Below are 19702 nucleotides of genomic sequence, written 5' to 3'. Positions count from 1 at the left end.
GGTATATATTCCTGCCATGGTCTGGAGATGACAGTGAGTTCACAGGGCATTTCCACTCGGACACAGACATCCAAATCACAGCACTGACTTGGCAGCCATGTCCAAAAACAGCAGCTAGTTGAAATAACTAAAAAATTTAAAACTTAGATTAAAAAAGTAACTCAGTTGTCCCTAGAAATGTGAAGACACGTTTACAAACCTTAACGACCGTGAAATGACTGATGCAGGACCCAGCAGCTGCTCCTGCGGAGGACATCAAACTGCCAGAGCACATGCCCCACCCCACCCCCCGCCCAGCCTGGGCTTGGCCTGGACACCGGCAGACCAGGCAGCTTACCCCACTGCAGAGAGCAGTGCATCCACCCCCTCTTACTTCAGATGCTGATGCCGGTCTCATCCTTCAACAGTTCAGAGATTACAGTGAAGAAAAGACGTTTCAGTGCTTTTCATAATCGTATTGGTGGTGGTACTCTGTTGTTCTAACTCATCATCCCTTGTGTCTTTAAAAATTAAGGGTTCTAAGCATAAAATACATTAACAGAGCTGATGGGGGTACACCTGTATACCTGTGGCTGACTCACGCTGATGTATGGCAAAAACCATTATAACACTGAAGTTATTATCTTCCAATTATAATAAATTTAAAAATAATACAGAGCTGACTAAAAGCCCTGTAGTCTGGATTGGATGTATTAATATGAACACAAGGCATTTTTATCTTGAGAAATTTTAAAGGGAAAATAAGCACTTATCCTGCTATGTGAAGTATATCACTATAAACAAAGTTTTCCAACAAATAATGAAAAAATGATTAAAATTTCATCTTTTACAACCTAATGAATTAATGGATCAATGAGAAGGAGATAATCAGACATTCAATTTCTAATACCACTACTTAAGAGTCTCTATAAAGGGATCAAGCCTTCAGATGCAGCCACCCACCTTCAGGGAACAGAACAGGGCGTGCTGACTGCACTGTCTGGACTTTGGCAACAGCAAGACAGACTAAGAAACCACTCACCAAACAAGCATGTAAATTTCCTTAAGTGAGATGGCGGGGAACTTCAAGAATAAAACACATAAAAACATACCAATTTATTAAAATGGAAGACTAATCGATATTGGTGTTTGGTAATTACTATAAAAGGATAATGGTTATGGGGGTGTGTGTCTGGACAGGACCATGAGGAGGAGCTCCTAGGATGGCTTGCAAGGTTCTGGCTGGTGGCTGCTGGGGTGTCTGCCTCTGAATAATACGTTATGTGAAACGTGTATTGGGTTTCCTGTGTGTTTAAGTTCAGTCAAGGGATTGGAAATAGATAAATATATCAACGACAATTTTAAAGTATTCTGAAAAATACCATTACTAAGAAACTATAAAATACTTAGGAATTAACTTCTATGAAATGTAAAAGCCCTAAAAAAAAATTATGACACTTCCCTGAAGAACCTAAGAGAAGAGCTACATGTGGAGACAATTCTTGGATAGAAGGAGATACTACTAGAATGGTGTCTTTCGGATGAGTTCATATGTTGCTGGCATCACTAATGACTTCTGGACTATACTCCGGTTGGACCTATTAACACCTGGGATGTGCGACTTCTGTAACACAGTGACCCCGAGGAGTGTCGCTCCAGAGTCACCTCTGCTCCCCACAAGTGCACAAAAGGATGCTCCCTGCTGCACTGTTAGTACCAGTGAAACACCGCAGATAACGTGAATGACTGTCAGTCAGGAGATGACTGAGTACATCAAGGAACGTAAGAGATGATACGACACCACTGAGTTCCATGTCACGGAAGTATGTCTGTCACGCAAATATGTGTGAGATGCAGTGACTACAAAAAGGAGGCTATAAAATCAAACGTATGCGTTACTGTATTCTCCAAATACGGAGAAAGGCACCCCCAAGGGAAAGAATTTGAACAGAAGAGAGCTGAGGAAACACCAGTCTGTAGTTAACTACAGACTGTTCTCAGGGCAAACAGAAGGAAGAAGAAACTTACCTTCCTGATTATATACCTCTGAGCTGTCTGAAAAACAATTTGTACAATTAAAATCACACACATCACATATGATGAAACCCCAAAACTTATACATGTTAACCTGATATTCATGAGCACAACAGACACCCATCTGTGAGTCTGTTGGGACTACCCCAGTTCTAACCATGAAGGCCTTTGGCTTAGAACCCATGTTTGCCACTTACCTGCTCTGTAACCTGGGGCAGATCCTCAGGTGGGACCTAGTTTGCCTGCCTTGTGTAAGAGCAACAAAACCTGATTACAGGTTTTGTGAGAATTAAGGTATGTGGGAACTAGAAGGTGCTCAATATAAGGGATGCAATGAACACGCTTTGTGAGCAACTGTGAATTTTCACAATCCTGCCACTTTCATTGCAACAATGAGATGCTGATTGAAGCGAGCAAGCAAACACTGAAATGGTTTCACGCATTATATCTAAAATACAATTTTTTTAACAGTATGATCACATGAATCTTACAAAGTTTCATTTACAACATCAATCTAACACTTTTATAAACAGCATTTATTGTACAGAGTACTCTGAAGGAAGAAAAATATGTACAGCCATTTGTTTTCATTAATGCATTTCTATTCTGTCCTGCAATACTGAAAAGGCGGAATGTGTCTGGCACAAAAATAACCCTCAGGAGTTACAAATTAGAAAACAACACTTTTAAAAAAGAGTTTTACTTTTCTGGTAGAAATATAAAAACTGTGGTTTATGGGGAAGAAATTAAACAAAATAAAGTCCAATCAATTGTTGAGGTGGCTTTAACACTTAGTTTTGTCCCTTAAACCAACTTGTCAACAGCAGTAAGTGTTTAAAATCTAAATATAAATAACAGGCAGCACTGCCCGTATAGCAGCACAGTTTGAGCCACTTACAGGGACGCTCTGGTGTTCTCTGTGCAGAAACAACACCCCTCCGGCACCCCATGGGGGCACACGTGGAAGAGCTCCACCTGGTGCTGCACCCTACAACCAGACGCCCATCCTCTACCACGTGGGGCCGCCCACACCACCACTGAGTGTACCAAAACCGACTGGTTTAAAAAAAAAAAGTGGGTGGGGGAGGCAGGAGAACACAGCAGCCATTACGTCGTCTTCCTGAAGCCCTTCAGAATAGGGTAGATGTTCTCAAAGGCTTCATAAATTTCTGCTCTGACTTTAGCACCTACGAAGACAAGTGGAGTACAAGAGTCTGAAATGGCGTTTCTTAACAAAACCACAAAGGCACAATTCTCTCCATGTCCAGTAAGACAGATGCAGGCATCAAAACATTCACAATGGGATCCCTTGCCACCATCATATTTTTGTTTTTAAAGTGGCATTTTCTTAATTTGGCTTTTTGAAAAAAGAATTACCAAAGCAACAAGACAGATGACTGCACCTCCCATGCCTAGTCTGCCCACATGGCAGCTGCTGTCTCTGCACCAGGGCAGGGCCCAGCAGGGCAGCGGTTGGCAGTGACAGAGGTCCATTCTCTCAACTGCCGCTTTCAGCCAAGCCTTTTTGCATCTTCTTTTGTTGAGGCAAAATGATAATGCTGAGGGAAACCAAAGTCTTAGACGATGGTACCCAACTTAAAACACCATCTATTATGCAATGTAATGCTCACCTCCACCCCTCCCCGCCAAGGTGATGCTTCCGTCAGCAAGGCTGTGATCTGACTTTCCTCAGCTCACCACCTCTGGTGGATGTTCCCCGTCAGTGTTGAGGAAGAGAGAAAAGCGGCAAAGCTTCTCTGCAAGTCACTAATTAGCTGTCCCAACACTGTGATATTACTTCCAAGTACTGAGAAAATGCCACTCTCGACACTTTCAAAACTTCAACCACTACTTTCTGTTACAACTTACCTGTTAATACAACTTTTCCAGAAACAAAAATAAGGAGAACAATTCTCGGTTTGATCATTCTGTAGATTAAACCAGGAAATAACTCCGGCTCATAACTAGAAGGAAAATAGCAACAACAGTTTGGATTAGCAGCTGCTCATGCCTTTAGAAAACACGAGGACCTGACCAAGGGAAAGCACTGGGCTAGCCACAAACTAAGGAGGGGGTGAAGCCCAGTTCTGCAAGCAGCATTTGGCCAGTGAGGCTGACCTGTCACTAGCACTTGAAGACCAACTAATTCTGTTTCTAATGAATCTGGATTTCCTGACATAAGAACAAGAGTTTTATAAATGTGTTCTGTAGTCTCTGATCTTTTATCAAGTTTCATTCTGGACAAGTTTATATCAACTTAAAAGAGCCCAGTAATTATCCATCTATAAGATCTGCCAGTCACACAGTTGATTTTCTAATCATTCACATCGCATCTCCTTAAAGTGAAATATCTTCTAGCTGCTACGTTTGCTCAGGCAATTTAACCAAAGTGCCAGAAAAGACACTGGTTGGAGACTGAACCTTGCCCTGTTTTATCTGATTAAATGCACTATTGGTACGATTTTGTTCTAACCCTAGTAATCTCACTTTGTTAGATTGAAAACAGGATGTATGACCGTGTTTAACTTACTGGAAAATTCAAGGCAGGCTTCTCTGAGGAAGGGAGACGCTGGGATGGATACATGAAATGCCAGTGGGAGTTTCTTAGGTAAAAAGTGACAGTAGAGTGTGCCAGGGATAAAAGTGGGATGTGCAAGGGTCCTGGTGCAAGAGGGGCATGATAAGCCATGGGGGCTGCTGTGAGCAGACAGGCTGTGAGAGGTGATCAAGGACCACCTGCCTTTGAAGTCTTCTTCAGGAAGTAGAACAAAAGACTCAAACAACTGGGGGGAAAACTGATACAAGAGGTTGTGGGTTTCATTTGTTCATTTAAAATGTATTTATTGAGCAATAAAATGATGAAACATACAGAAGGGAATCAATTTCATGCCAGTAAAGGGGAGTTCTGGGTGTCACTGAGTTACAAGATAGAGAAGTAGGAGGCTGGTGAGCACAGTAGGTACTACCAAAGAAATCGGGAAGACACTTCAGCAATAAATGTACCTATCAGTGTATCATTTGTTCTTACTAATTATTCAATGGAAAAGACTCTGATGCTGGGAGGGATTGGGGGCAGGAGGAGAAGGGGACGACAGAGGATGAGACGGCTGGATGGCATCACCGACTTGATGGACGTGAGTCTGAGTGGACTCCGGGAGTTGGACAGGGAGGCCTGGCATGCTGCAATTCACGGGGTCGCAAAGAGTCGGATACGACTGAGCGACTGAACTGAACTGAACTGATTATTCTGCTTAAGTTTTACCATGAACAATGTTTAAATAGATCATAACTTTAAATTGTTGACAAAAGCAACCACCCCATGTATTTCAGACTTACCTACTGAATTGTTGGTGGGTTAGCACAAGGCCTTCTAACCTTATAGGGAACTTCACATCACAGCTCCCCACCATGTTCTGAATCTTGAAGTCCAGGAACTTAGCTGGAAAGCCCAACTTCTGTACAACTCTGGCATACTTTCTTGCTGCTAGTCTAGACTGTTCTTCACTAGGGAAGAAAAAGCGAGCTATTCATTCTCAAAGACAGCTGACGCAATTATTTAGACGAGAGAAACTTTCCCACATCCTTGACAGAAAACTGCAGGCCTACCAAAACGAGTACCTTTCAAGTCACCAAATTATTGATAGCCCCAGATTTCATGGATATGAAGTATAATATCAGCATCACCATTATCATGAATATTGCTGTATTTAAGCCCACAAATTTGTACTAAGATGAAAACCAACAAGCGTCACTTTGATAGGAAAATACTGATGAGATTTATGCTCAAAGAATGTGTACACTAATTCCTCTTTTATGGTATGTCTTTCTTTATCCATTCCTAGAACTGACTTGTTGGATAAAATATGACTTAGCAGTGCAGGGCTTCTGTAACAAAAGCAGAATGAAAGCCATAGCATCATTGTTGACAAAAGGCTATCAAGTGCACAGTCACGAATGCCGAAAGTCTGGCACGTATACACGCTGAGTTACACAGAAATAAGGTTGGAACACACGTCCTAAACTAACGCCTATTGTTAAGAAAATGAAGCCGCCACTGTCTAAGGTGATGAGAATCAACTACTTTAATACGAAAGCAACAGTAACACTGTGTCTGCATTAAAGCAGCAGCCTAGCCCTAGATGCCATGGCACAGCCGTCTCTGTAACATGCAGGCCTGGACAAGGAGCTCCTCTAACCCACCTCTTGGCTCCCGTGCACACCATCTTCCCAGAGCTGAATATCAGTGCGGTGGTGCGGGGCTCTCTTATTCTCATGATGACAGCTGCAAACCGCTGGAACAGCCAGAGACAACAGTTAATGAGGTCAGACTGCTGACTTCCATCAGGAGACCTACACAACAACAGGAGCATCCCAGACAACGAGAGGGACCTGGTGCTGAGCCAGTTACGACACCTGTCACGTGTTTCCTTACAGGACTCCCTTCCATCGCCACGTGGCACACATGCTTTTGCATAGGAAACAAACACGTCAACTGTGACGACAGAGGCAGCTGGGCCGAGAGTTTTGGATTCTGTCATGACATCCCAACAACTGAAGATAAATAATATCTGCAAAACTTTACCTGTGAATTTTCTGTTTTATTAATGATTTTTTAGGCAAATCAACTTACAAACCTTTCCACCTCCAGAAGGAATATATCAGATTACAAGCACATCAGCACACAGTGAAGCGACCTCCCCATTCCCGTAGACTCTTAGAAACTGCACTGCTTTACTGGCATTTATACAAATGCAGTGGCTTCTCTAAAAATGTGATATCTGCTACCTAATTACACACAGAAATTCACATATTTCTAATGAAGATGACTCTGATAAGTTAGATAGCTTTAACAATTTTAATTTAAAAACTATGATCTGTCTTCCTTCTAACTTTACCACCATGTAAAAATGGTAGCATTATATTCTAGTTTATACAAGTCCCAGGAAATGTCTAATTATTTAGCATTTTCTAAATTCCTTCTATAGTTTTTTACATTTCCTAAATTCCTTTAACCAGTTTTACTGGTTGGATAACTACTATCATTTCATTAGAAAAAAAAAATGTAAAATTATGTATTCAACTTAATAAAATTATGATAGACAAAAGGTTAATTCTTATAAAGCTATACTCATACAGATTTGCCATATGCATTAGGTTGCTATCTTAAAATCTGAAAATTTGTAGGTATTTTCTTCTTAATCTTTTTATTTAAAAACAAAAAACTTGGCAGTTATACAAAGGTAGAAAAATATATTAAACTTCCTTGTGCTTATTATCCAACTTTAACAATTACTAGTTCTTGGCTAATCTTGTCTCATTCAAATGCCCCTTTCCCAATTCCCCAATTGCATTTCTCTGAAGTAACTTCCAAGTAGCCTGGCATTCTATTCTACATAGTCTTCAAAACGCAAATGGGGCCGCACTACATACTTTTCTCAGTAACTGTGCATGACCCCTCACAGTGAGTGCGAGACTTTACCCTGTGGACTGCTGTACCCTGACAGTCTCTTACTTGGCAGTTATTCAACAAAAACGCTACATATTTTGCTTTAAATTCTTGTTTGGTTGGTGTCAACAAACTTAAACACAACATATTCTTTTTAATCGAAAGACCTCTGGAAGAAAATTCTGTTATCACTGTGGTTTGATACAATTGTTCTGACCTTGGGATTATACTCAGCATTTCGGGCACGAAGTGCAATGGTCTTGAGGTCAAGTTTACAACCAAGATTCACTGTGGATACAATATTTCTGTAAAAAATTTGAAAAGAAAACATGATTATTTACTGTTAGTTATCTAAAAAACACAATCTTTCCTAATTTTTTTTAATTAAACAAATTTTTTAATTGCTGACATTAAGTGTTCAAACAAGTACCAAACACCATGCCAACATAATACAAAGATAACCTCACTTAGTACTCACAATACACTATGAAGTAATAACTATTAATACTGCCATCTTCAGATGAAGAAACTGCTCTGTATATACATGCCTAAGTGAGGCATGTATATACCTTCTTTCAAAATAAGTATCTTGGACAAACAAAAATTAAATTATCTCTGACAAAGGAAGGAAACCTTTTTCTTCCAATTAACGCTCAGTAGATCAAGAAAACCAGACACTGATATTTATTACATAGGTCCAATGAACTTTTTTAACTCTCTTTCTCCTCTCTTTGGGGGCCCCCCACCCCGCCCTCTGCTCCCCCTGATGTCAGGGGGCAACTGGTATTCCGGAGCAGCCCCTCCGTAACTGTGCTGAGGCGCCTGCGCCTCACAGCATCGCAGGCGGGAGACAAAAACTCCCTTTTCATTTTTAATATTTTTATACATCTGTTTTCTTCTAATCAATTTTATATACACAAGTTCCCATAACTTTATCTATTTACTTCATAGAATCGGTAGCAACATCCCTACTGTCCTTTCTGATTTTAGCACTCTGAGTCTTCACTTTTTGTTAGTCTAACTACATGTTGATTTTTTCAAAGAACCAATCTTTTGTTTCATTGATTTTCTCTAGTGTTTCTTTGTCTCTATTTCATCTATCTCTGCTCTAATCATTATTTCCTTCCTTCTTACAGTTTTTGGTTTAGTTTGCTCTTTTTCTAGTTGTAATGTTATTGCTTTGAATTTTTTTTTTTAATGTGATCCTTTGCAGCTATAAATCTCACCCTCAGCACCATATTTGCTGCATCCCAAATATGTTCCGTGCTCCATCAGGCTTCCATTAAGTCTATCAGGCTTCTCTGCCCGTGGAATTTTCCAAGCAAGAATACTGGAGTGGGTTGCATTTCTTACTCCAGAGGATCTTCCTGACCCAGGGATCCAACCACATCTCTTGCACCTCTTGCACTGGCAGGCAATTCTTTATACCACTAGCACCACTTGGGAAGCCCTATACAGTATTTTCATTTTTGTCTTAACTATTTTCTAATTGCCCCTGTGATCTCTGATCCACTGGCTGTTTAAAAGTATGTTATTTAATTTCCACAATTCTGTGAACTTTGGGGGATGCTTTGTGGAATACCAGAAATATTAAGGTGCTGGCAAGAAATAAACACCCATCTGAACTGGGTATAAATTACAATTTAAACCAAAGGTGCAAACTTAAATGGGCATAGGAGCCAGGTAACTATGCAAGACAACAGCATATGGTATTTTCAAAGGTGAACTAATAAGTGCTTATCTTTCTAAAATCATTAACATTATTTTGTTTTTTTAAATTGTTTCAGACCAAACACACACCCAGGGCAAGATTTAGGTCTCTGTGTAACAGTCATGATCCATGATTAAACATTACTTAGTTCTAAAAATGATTAGGAATGACTGGCATGAAAACTGGGTGATGTATTATTACAAATAACCCTTCATGTGGTTATAAGCTTCCTCATGGCAAAAGCTATAAAATTCTTACTGACAGATATGAGGATATCTGTTTTTCAGGGAGGAGAAATTTTCCCTACCTGTCCCCCTACCCTTTTCCTGTTACATACAGGACCCACTGCACATAGGTAGAAAGATCCATTTAGGGCAAGAACAGCCATCCTCAGCTTGTGGGAAGGACACAGCTCTCAAAGATTTATATGCAGCCCTTATAATAAACAATGAAGAAAAACAGGGACCACTATGAACAATGATGATTCTGTGACTTTGCAATTAATCTTTCCAAAGACTTATAATACCGCAAGGGAGGGAGACTATATAAGGCTTGATCTGGTTAATCAGCTACAGTGAAATATCAACAACAATAATGCAATCCAAACTGGACTTCACTGGCCCAAGCATCTAAGCACAGCTACCAAATTCCTGAAGATGTCCTGAGAGACCTTTACTGGGGGCACTGACTCACTAAGACAGCTTCCCTTCCCTTTCTCAAGTAAGATAAAGCATGTTTTGATGCATGATCACCAGTAACACTACACAAGTGAATCAATCCATCTGAGAGCAGAGAACAGCAGCGCAGCTGTGGGGGTCCCTCCAGGGCAGGGGCAGGGCACCAAGGAGAACTCACTGCAGCTGCGGCACGATCCCGGAGCTCTCTGAGGCTGGCGTGGCAGGGGTGATGGGGGTCATGGGGGTCATGGGGGAGGGGTATAAGGGAGTGGTGCCCGGCAAGGGTGCAGTCGTAAGAGTCTGTGAGTGGAAGAGCTGTGGTGTCTGGCCCGAGGGCCCCTGGGTTGCCTGCTGGGACGTCGACTGCTGGACAGCTGCCACTGCCGCCTGCTGCTGCTGTTGCTGCTGCTGCTGCTGCTGTTGCTGCTGCTGCTGTTGCTGCTGCTGCTGCTGCTGCTGCTGCTGCCGTTGCTGCTCCTCCAAAATAGACAGACTGTTGGTGTTCTGAATAGGCTGTGGAGTCAGTCCTGTGCCGTAAGGCATCATTGGACTAAAGATAGGGATTCCAGGAGTCATGGCACCCTGTGGGCAGTTAGAGAACAATGGGTTAGACTGGCTGGTGTCAAGCATCTGCAGAACTCGGCTGGCAGAAGTGCAGGTGAGATGTGCAGACAGGCACCGTCCGAGAATAAATGGGGCTGTTGGGCCATCATCTCACACCCCTCACTTTCTTCTTCACCGCAGCCCAGTAGCACAGAGCTAGTAGGTAAGAGCTTAGGGTGTGGAAGTAGACCTAGCTGTGAAATTCAACGAACAACACGTGAGAATTTAGGAAGATGCTTAACCCTTCAGGCTCTAGAGGGTAACAATGGTCTAAGACTGTGAAAAAATTGAGAATTTCCATTCTTTGAAAGATACCATTAAGAAAATTAAAAATTAAGACACAGATTAGGAGAAAACATCTACCATACATACATCTGAGAAAGAACTTGTATCCAGAATAAAGAACAATCAAAATGCAATAAAAGATGAACAAACAGACCAATAAAAAACGGACAAAAGATGTGAAGGACATTTTACAAATGCAGATACATGAACAGTTACTAAGCAGTTGACAAAATGCTCAAGATCGTAAGTCAACAGGAAAACACTTTCACTTTTAGACTCAAGTGAAAACAGAAGTGCTGGTGAGGGTGTGGAGCAACGAGAATGCTCACATGCTGCGGCAGGACTTGAGAGCATGCAGGGCACTTTCTTGTAAAGTTAAACACACACTTACACAACGACCCAGCAATCCCATTCCTGAGTATCTACCCAAGAGAAATAAACACACAGCAGACATGAAGACTATACACATACAGCACCTTTACTCCCAATTGCTTCAACCTAGAAACAGCCCTAAGGTCAGCAACTGGAAAACAAACTGTGCTACATCCACACAAGAGGCCACTTGGCAATGAAAAGGAATTCGCTGATATATGCAAACATTATGCTGGGCTAAGATGACAGACCCACAGAAAGCACACACTGACTGGGAGGGTGCCACCTGCACAGTACCCTAGCACAGGGAAAGCTGCCTCTACGTCTGGAAAGTGGATCAGCTGTTGCCTGGGGCCAGGGGAGTAACTGTAAAGGGGCAGAGAGGGATTTTTAGGCTAAATGAAATGTTTCAGAACTTTCAAAAGTGCATACACTTATCAAAACACACACTTAAAATGGGTTTTTTTATTTAACAGAAGTTATTTAAAAATTTTAAAAGTAGATATGTTATTTGGAACTTTAAACATAAAAAGGAAAACATAAAGCTAGAAAATAATTAGGTTACTTACAAAATCAAACACTCTGTAATCACTCGGACCACTTTCGTAAGTGTTTATCAAAAGATTAAGTCTTATAGACAAATATATATTTTAGCTTCCAAACTTCCCAAATTAAACGTTATCATGCCTATTAAAAATCTAAAGGAAATTCTCAATGAAATAAAGAAGACTTTAAAAAATGTAAGTCCATTTTCAGCAACAGATGGCTTAATTCCCTTCCTTCCCTTTCACAGTATCTCTAACAGTGCAGATTCTGTCCACGTGCACCCTCCCTCCAGTTGCATTACCTGAGGGGAGGCCAGACCCTGGGCATAAGGTGGGAGGCTGTTGTTCTGATCCATGACGTTCACCTTCTTGGCAAATCAAAAACCTTTGGACTAGAAATTGCCTCAGCATTCAGTCTTTTCCTAGAGCATCCCCAGCACACTATTCTTGGCGACTTCCTCAGCTCTATGGGTTATCTTCGTGGACACCAAGAAACGGTGGTGCTGCTTTGAAAAGATTTGAAGTTTAATGTAAGAATACAGGTAAGCTATACAGCCTTATAAATCAGTTTCATGGTTATACAAAAACAAATTTAAAAACCCAATCAAGCTATCCTGGAATCCATTTCCTTTCACCTTACAAAGCTGAAATCTTATCCCTTCCATGTTTTTCATGACTGCGTGCAAAACAGTCAATAGGACAAAACCTGTTTTTTATGTGTTCAATTTATAGTCTTATAATGTTGAATGGTAAGGGACATAACCAGCATTCAAAACTTTGGGGGGAAAATATCCAAGGAAAATAAATTCCTAAGGAAACTGTCATATCTGAGTAGAAATATTTACTACGCACTGTGTACATGGTACTATTAGGCTGAATTTAAGTTTTTAAATATTTCGTTCTGTTTTCTATCCTCTACAATGTCTTGGGCATTAAGTGTAATAAATTTTGAATTGTATCCAATACACTTCGGCATGATCATTTATTGAGAGACTACCTTAAATAAATACCATTCTGTGATAGAAGCTGTACAGACATAAAAATAAGACATCGTGTTTTATATATGTAATACCTTTACCTCTTCGGAGCACACAAATACCAATATGCTCGTACCTGGCTTTCCTTAAACCATCTCTTTACTGGCTACACATCTGAAATTCCTTTTAGGTTAAAGAACCGAGTGACTAATGAAAGACCTTTTATTCCGTTTAGTTCATACGGACTCCTACTGTGCGCAAGGCTGCTGTGAGGACTGATTCAAACAGGACTGATTAATACCTTAAGAACAGCATCCAGTTATAACACAGCAAGCGCAGGATAAATGTCAGCTATTACTATTAGATTTCAGTTTAAATGTTACCAATCTAGTACGGTTTTCTCACACAGAACATATAGATCTTAGAGTTACAAGTTATATGTCAAAGACACGCATGTACCTCAAGCACGTACTTGTATAAAAAAGCACTCAGAATCTGGCAGTGACCCTGAAAGGACAAAGGACTCCGAAGACTATATATCCTACAAACTCCTGAGTGGAAAGCAGACCAAACACAGAGAAAGCTGCTTCAGAAAACAGACATATAAGAAAATTATGCTCTCTTGGACAGTTAATCTATTACAACAACACAGTGCAGCAAATATAAAAATTAAGAGGATATACAGATATAGTCTCTGGCATCAAAGAGTTCAATTTGTATGGGATATGCAAATAATCACTGCAAAACTTAAGTGCTATAACAGCAGACACACACTGTGCTAAGCCCCTTGAGTGAAGAAACCAGGAGTATGTTTCTGTAATCTCTATACTTGGTACAGTGTCTGACACATGATATGTTGATGATGGATGAATGCACTGTTCCATTTAGTAGCTAGGTCACGCCCGGCTCTTTTGCAACCACATGGACTATACAGTCCACCAAGCTTCTCTGTCCGCGGGATCTTCCAGGCAAGAATATTGGACTGGGTTGCCACTTCCTTCTCCAGAGGATCTTCCCAGCCCAGGGATCGAACTGGTGTCTCCTCCAACTGTGGGTGGATTTCTCACTACTGAACCACCCGGGAGGCCCCAGATGAATGCAGACATGCTAGAGAAAAGAAGGCAATGTTAACTGCCAAGTGTTCAGAACAGTGTGTTTATAAAGCAAGGACCACCTAACTCGGGTCTAGCAAGGTGAGCAGGAATTTACATTCAGCATTTCAGGCAGAAGAAAGGTTAAGCACAAAGAGACAAAATTGAAAGAGCATGCAAGCAACAAACCAAGCGTGACTGTGTGGACTGCTCCTGCAGCGGTGAGGCAGCAGATGACAGTGGGGTCACGTCACGTTATGTAAGCAGTGCAAGCAGTGACCAGGTTCTGAAGTGCACCACGAGCAGAGCTACTGCAGGAACGTAGGAATGGGCTCCAAGAGACAAAGCTGGAGCCTGGAAGTTCCCTTTAAGAGTCACTGCTATGCTTGAGGCCAGAGATAATGAGGGCAGGATCGAAACCACTCACTTATACAAACAGATTGATCCAAAACTGGTGGCTCCTGACCCCCTTCTGCAAACTAAGTCTAGGGAAAAAAATCTGAGGAAGTAGTTGAGGCCTAATGTTACCATTGTTTAGAGCTCATCTATAATTCGAAGTGATGGTACCGACCATCTTTCCTCCCGTGTCCTTAAAGCCGGCAGTTATTACTGCACTAATTTATCCTCAGAAGAGTTGTTTGCAGCATCGCCTCATCTTTTGGTAACCGACGCGTCAAATTTGATATTTTGGGGAGATAATCACTGATAAGGGAAAAGAATCAATAAATTCTGTATAGTCTCCTCGTCTCTGCGTAACTCAGTCAAGAATAATCTTTTCTGAGACGCCTACCTAGAGCACTACATGCGAAACCACACTGTCCAGGGCCTAGACAAGGACACCTTTGTTTCTGTGTATTATGCTCTAACGTGCCTCAAGTCTCCGGCCTCTGACAAAACGTTAAAAAGTCTCAAGCGCAACTTTATTATAAAACTACCCCGTTGGTATCAAGACAGGTGGGCACAGGCCAGGGTGAATATGCCTTTCAATAAAGAGAATTAAGGGATGGCAGGGTCCCGGATGAGCGGGACTGTGCCGCCTCAGGCCCCACCAGCGCCCGGCGCCAGCGCTCGAACAGGGAAGCCGCTCTCGAACCACCGCAGCGGGCGCCGGGCGGGAGCCACGGCCGGGACAGGCCGAAGGGGCGGCAGCTCCAGCCAGAGGAACGGCCCCCGCGGTCTCCGGCTCCATTCCGCGCCTCTCCGCTCCACCACCCCCAGGGAGTCGTTGCACGGACCGCCCTGCAGTAATTCTCAGAGAGAAGCTGACAGGGTGGGTACCTGGAGTCACTGCAGAGACGACTACCGGTCGGAGAAAACGAAGTTCAGCGCCCAGCGGCCCAGGCGCCCGCCACGGCGACCCTTCCCGATCCCACAGGACTCCGGGCGCGCGTTGATAACGTCACTTCCGCCAGTTTCACCCTCGGCTTTAGCAGGCTGCCCACGAGGGGCGCCGGCCGCGCCAAGTGTGGGCGCCGGGTGACTTCCTCTGACTCCCTTGGATACTCGGCTTTAGAGAAACAAGAGGCGGGGCGGAGCGCTTCTGGCTTCCGGGGGAGGCCGCCCTGCCAGAATATGTTGATTGGTCGCTGCTGGATGTAGACAAGATATTGATTTTCAAATATTGACTGTTTAAACCAACTAGCGGTGTGACATTGAGCAAGTTACCAGACCGCTCCACCTCAGTTTCTTCATGTACAGGATGGAATGGTAATACCGCTTGTCCCAACAATGTGAGAAGAATTAAGGAAATGCATAAACAGTGCCTGGCGCGCGGTAAGCAGTGTTAGCTATTCACAAACATGTGGAATGATTAAAAAAAAAAAAAAAACAGGTGGCCTGCTGCCATCTTTTGAAGTCTTTTCACATTTGTCACAAGAACTATAGGTAAATTTGGACCCCAGAGGACCTCTCCTATGGTTCAGTTCAGTTCAGTCGTTCAGTCGTGTTAGACTCCTTGTGACCCCATGGACTGCAGCACGTCAGGCCTCCCTGTCCATCACCAACTCCCAGAGCTTGCTCAAACTCATGTCCATCGAGTCGGTGATGCCATTCAACCATCTCATTCTCTATCTTCCAGTACTCCTGCCTTCAATCTTTCCCAGCATCGGGGTCTTTTCCAATGAGTCACTTTGTCCCATCAGGTGGCCAAAGGATTGGAGCTAGAGCATCAGTCTTTCCAATGACTATTCAGGACTGATCTCCTTTAGGATGGACTGGGTTGATCTCCTTGTATTCCAAGGGACTCTCAAGAGTCTTCTCCAACACCACAGTTCAAAAGCATCAATTCTTCAGTGCTCAGTTTCCTTTATAGTCCAACTCTCACATCCATACATGACTACTGGATAAACAATAGCTTTGACTAGACAGACCTTTGTTAGCAAAGTAATGTCTCTGCTTTTTAATACACTGCCTAGGTTAGTCGTAGCTTTTCTTCCAAAGAGCAAACGTCTTATAATTTCATGGCTGCAGTCACCATCTGCAGTGATTTTGGAGCCCAAGAAAATAGTCTGTCACTGTTTCCATTGTTTCCCCATCTATTTGCCATGAAGTGATGGGACCAGATGCCATTATCTTAAGTTTTTTGAATGTTGAGCTTTAAGCCAACTTTTTCACTCTCCTCTTTCACTTTCATCAAGAGGCTCTTCAGTTCCTCTGCACTTTCTGGCATAAGGGTGGTGTTATCTGTATATCTGAAGCTACTGATATTTCTCCCAGCAATCTTGATTCCAGCTTGTGCTTCATCCAGCCCGGCATTTCACAGGATGTACTCTGCACATAAATTAAATAAGCAGGGTGACAACATACAGTCCTGACATACTCCTTTCTCTATTTGGAACCAGTTTGTTGTTCCATGTCCGGTTCTAACTGTTGCTTCTTGGCCTGCATACAGATTTCTCAGGAGGCAGGTAAGATGGTCTGCTATTCTTATCTCTTTCAGAATTTTCCACAGTTTGTTGTGATCCACACAGTCAAAGGCTTTGGCATAGTCAATAAAGTAGAAATAGATGTTTTTCTGGAACTTTCTTGCTTTTTCAATGATCCAGTGGATGTTGGGAATTTGATTTCTGGTTCCTTTGCCTTTTCTAAATCCAGCTTGAACATCTGGAAGTTCTCAGTTCAAGTACTGTTGAAGCCTGGCTTGGAGAATTTTGAGCATTACTTTGCTAGCATGTGAGATGAGTGCAATTGTGCAGTAGTTTGGACACTCTTTGGCATTGCCTTTCTTTGCGATTGGAATGAAAACTGACCTTTTCCAGTCCTGTGGCCACTGCTGAGTTTTCCAAATTTGCTGGCATGTTGAGTGCAGCACTTTCACAGCAGCATATTTTAGGACTTGAAATAGCTCAACTGGAATTCCATCACCTCCACTAGCTTTGTCTGTAGTGACGCTTCCTAAAACCCAGTTGACTTCACATTCCAGGATGCCTGGCTCTAGGTGAGTGATCACACCATTGTGGTTATCTGGGTCATAAAGAGCTTTTTTGTATAGTTCTTATGTGTATTCTTGCCACCTTTTCTTAATATCTTCTGCTTCTGTTAGGTCCATAGCACTTCTGTCCTTTATTATGCCCATCTTTGCATGAAATGTTCCTTTGGTATCTCTAATATCCTATGGTTCATTTAGGCATAATTGCAGGTTGTAATGCTTGTTAGCTTGCTTCCTTTGTGCTTCACATAATCAATGAGGTTGTGTGCTCCTTAAGGATAGGAAAGATTTTACAGAATTTTTGTATCCAAGACAGTACCTGAATAAATACAATACTTCTCTGTCCATAACCATCAAAGAAAACCCTTTCTTTTATGCTTTGTTTACAGTAAAGTATAGGAAAAGTTTTAATTAAAAAAAGTACTTTTCAAAAATCTTTTTCTGCTTCCAGAATTGCATGTATATATCAGGCAGTCCATTCTATATTAGTCAAAGGCTTGCTTGCTTTTTTTAATTAACATTTTTAAATTGTAAAATATGATATTCATATAAAGAAGTATGTAAACATGTATACAGATTAATAGATGGTATTAAATCAAGTAAGGGCAGTACATAAACCAAGAACTTCCGGATGTACAAGCTGGATTTAGAAAAGGCAGAGGTACCAGAAATCAAATTGCCAACATCCATTGGCTCATAGAGAAAGCAAGGGAATTCCAGGAAAACATCTACTTCTGCTTCATTGACTTCACTAAAGCCTTTGACTGTGTGGATCACAACAAACAATGGAAAATTCTTAAAGAGATGGGAATACCAGACCAGTTTATCTATCACCTGAGAAACTTGTATGCAGGTCAAGAAGCAACAGAACCAGACATGGAACAATGGACGGGTTCAAAACTGGGAAAGGAGGACATCAAGGCCATACACTGTCACCCTGCTTATTTAACTTATATGAAGAGTACATCATGCAAAATGTGTGGCTGGATGAACCTCAAGCTGGAATCAAGATTTCCTGGAGAAATATCAACAACCTCATATATGCAGATGATACCACTCTAATGGCAGAAAGCGAAAAGGAACTAAAGAGCCTCTTGATGAGGATGAAAGAGGAGAGTGAAACAGCTGGCTTAAAATTCAACATTCAGAAAATGAAGATCATGGCATCCGGTCCCATCACTTCATGGCAAATAGACGGGGAAACAGTGGAGACAGTGACAGATTTGATCTTGGGCTCCTAAATCACTGCAGTGACTGCAGCCATGAAATTCAAAGACGCTTGCTCCTTGGAAGGAAAGCTATGACCAACCGAGACAGTGTATTAAAAATCAGAGACATCACTTTGCTGGTAATGTCTGTATAGGCAAAGCTGTGATTTTTCCAGAGTTATGTACAGATGTGAGAGTTGGACCATAAAGAAGGCTGAGTGCCAAAGAATTGAACTGTGGTGTTGGAGGGACTCTTGAGAGTCCCTTGGACAGCAAGGAGATCAAACCAGTCAATCTTAAAGGAAATCAACCCTAAACATTAATTGGAAAGACTGAAGCTGAAGCTCCAATACTTTGGCCACTTGATGCAAAGAGCTGATTCATTAGAAAAGACCCTGACGCTAGAAAAGAATGAGGGCAGAAGGAAGCCTGGAGGAGGGGGGCGGGGGGCAACAGAAGATGGGATGGTTGGATGTGATCAACACAATGGACATGGGTTTGAGCAAATTCTGGGAGATAGTGAAGGACAGGGAAACCTATCGGGCTGCAGTTTATGGGGTTGCAAAGAGTTAGACACGACTTAGCGACTGAGCAACAGCAACCAAGGGCTCCTCTGGTGGCTCGTTGGCCAAGAACCTGCCTGCCAGTACAAGAGACACAGGAGATGGGCGTTCGATCCCTGGGGGAGGAAGATCCCTTGGAGGAAATGTCAACCTGCTCCAGTAGTCTTGCCTGTAAATACCCCATGGACAGAGGAGCCTGATGGGCATAGTCCGTGTGGTCGCAGAGTCGGACACGCCTGATCTACTGAGCAGGCAAACATTAAATCAAGTAAAGAAACCCAGTATTGCTAGCACTACAACCTCCAACCCATCCCTAGCCAAGGAGGACCTTTCCCTCTAGCCAAAGTCAGTTAATTTGCTTGCTTTTGCACATCCACATCCCTCAGTTGCTTTATCCATTCTGCAGTTTATGGATATTTAGCTCATTTCCAGTTTGGGGCCATTAAGAACATCTTTATGAACATTCTTTCACGTCTTCTGGCCAGGGTACATACCTCGGCGTGAAACTGCTGGGTCATGATGTGTGTGTATTTTCAACTATGTCAAGTAATGCCAGTCCCTTTCCGAATTTACACTTCAATAGACTCTTCGAGTTTCCGTTGCTCCATAGTTTTTCCAATGTCTTTGTAAGCTCAGACTTTAAAATTTCTATCCATCACGAGTGATTTCGAATATTTGCCTGGAAAAGAAAGCCTGTACCTCACTGCCAGGTCTCTTCGTAGAGCAGGCAATAGCTACCGACTGGAAAGGGAGGGCTCTGGCCTCCAGGAGCAACGACTGGCGC

The 19702-nt window shown here is 42.3% G+C and overlaps 1 protein-coding gene across 3 annotated transcripts; it reads right to left on the bottom strand.

Annotated features, from left to right (window-relative positions):
• Positions 1-2528: 2528 nt before the first annotated feature.
• Positions 2529-19693, bottom strand: TBP (TATA-box binding protein). Of its 3 annotated transcripts, none has more exons than XM_069599435.1 (8): positions 19413-19693; positions 11955-12155; positions 10026-10429; positions 7677-7764; positions 6214-6305; positions 5350-5517; positions 3883-3977; positions 2529-3200 (listed from the first exon to the last, which is right to left on the bottom strand). In XM_069599435.1, the coding sequence occupies exons 2-8, from the start codon at positions 12006-12008 to the stop codon at positions 3121-3123; spliced, it is 981 nt and encodes a 326-aa protein (XP_069455536.1). In that variant the 5' UTR covers positions 12009-12155; positions 19413-19693; the 3' UTR covers positions 2529-3120. The 3 variants fall into 3 exon arrangements, with proteins under 3 accessions (XP_069455536.1, XP_069455535.1, XP_069455534.1); XM_069599434.1 differs by lacking the exon at positions 19413-19693 and adding an exon at positions 14999-16117; XM_069599433.1 differs by lacking the exon at positions 19413-19693 and adding an exon at positions 14999-15245 and having other exon boundaries at positions 11955-12158.
• Positions 19694-19702: the final 9 nt, after the last annotated feature.

Source organism: Ovis canadensis, chromosome 8, assembly GCF_042477335.2.
Source record: "Ovis canadensis isolate MfBH-ARS-UI-01 breed Bighorn chromosome 8, ARS-UI_OviCan_v2, whole genome shotgun sequence".
Lineage (NCBI taxonomy): Eukaryota > Metazoa > Chordata > Mammalia > Artiodactyla > Bovidae > Ovis > Ovis canadensis.
Note: the sequence above shows the minus strand (reverse complement) of the source record. Positions and strands in the feature narration are given on the sequence as shown.

Bases quoted from the DNA above. Each gene is read 5' to 3' on its own strand.
- TBP (XM_069599435.1), bottom strand. From the start codon at position 12,008: ATGGATCAGAACAACAGCCTCCCACCTTATGCCCAGGGTCTGGCCTCC. The intron at 6,306-7,676 runs GTCAGAACAATT...TGGCTGTTCCAG, and splicing joins ATGCTGAGTATAATCCCAAG to CGGTTTGCAGCTGTCATCAT. The intron at 3,201-3,882 runs GTAAGTTGTAAC...TTGTCTTCGTAG, and splicing joins TGGAAAAGTTGTATTAACAG to GTGCTAAAGTCAGAGCAGAA.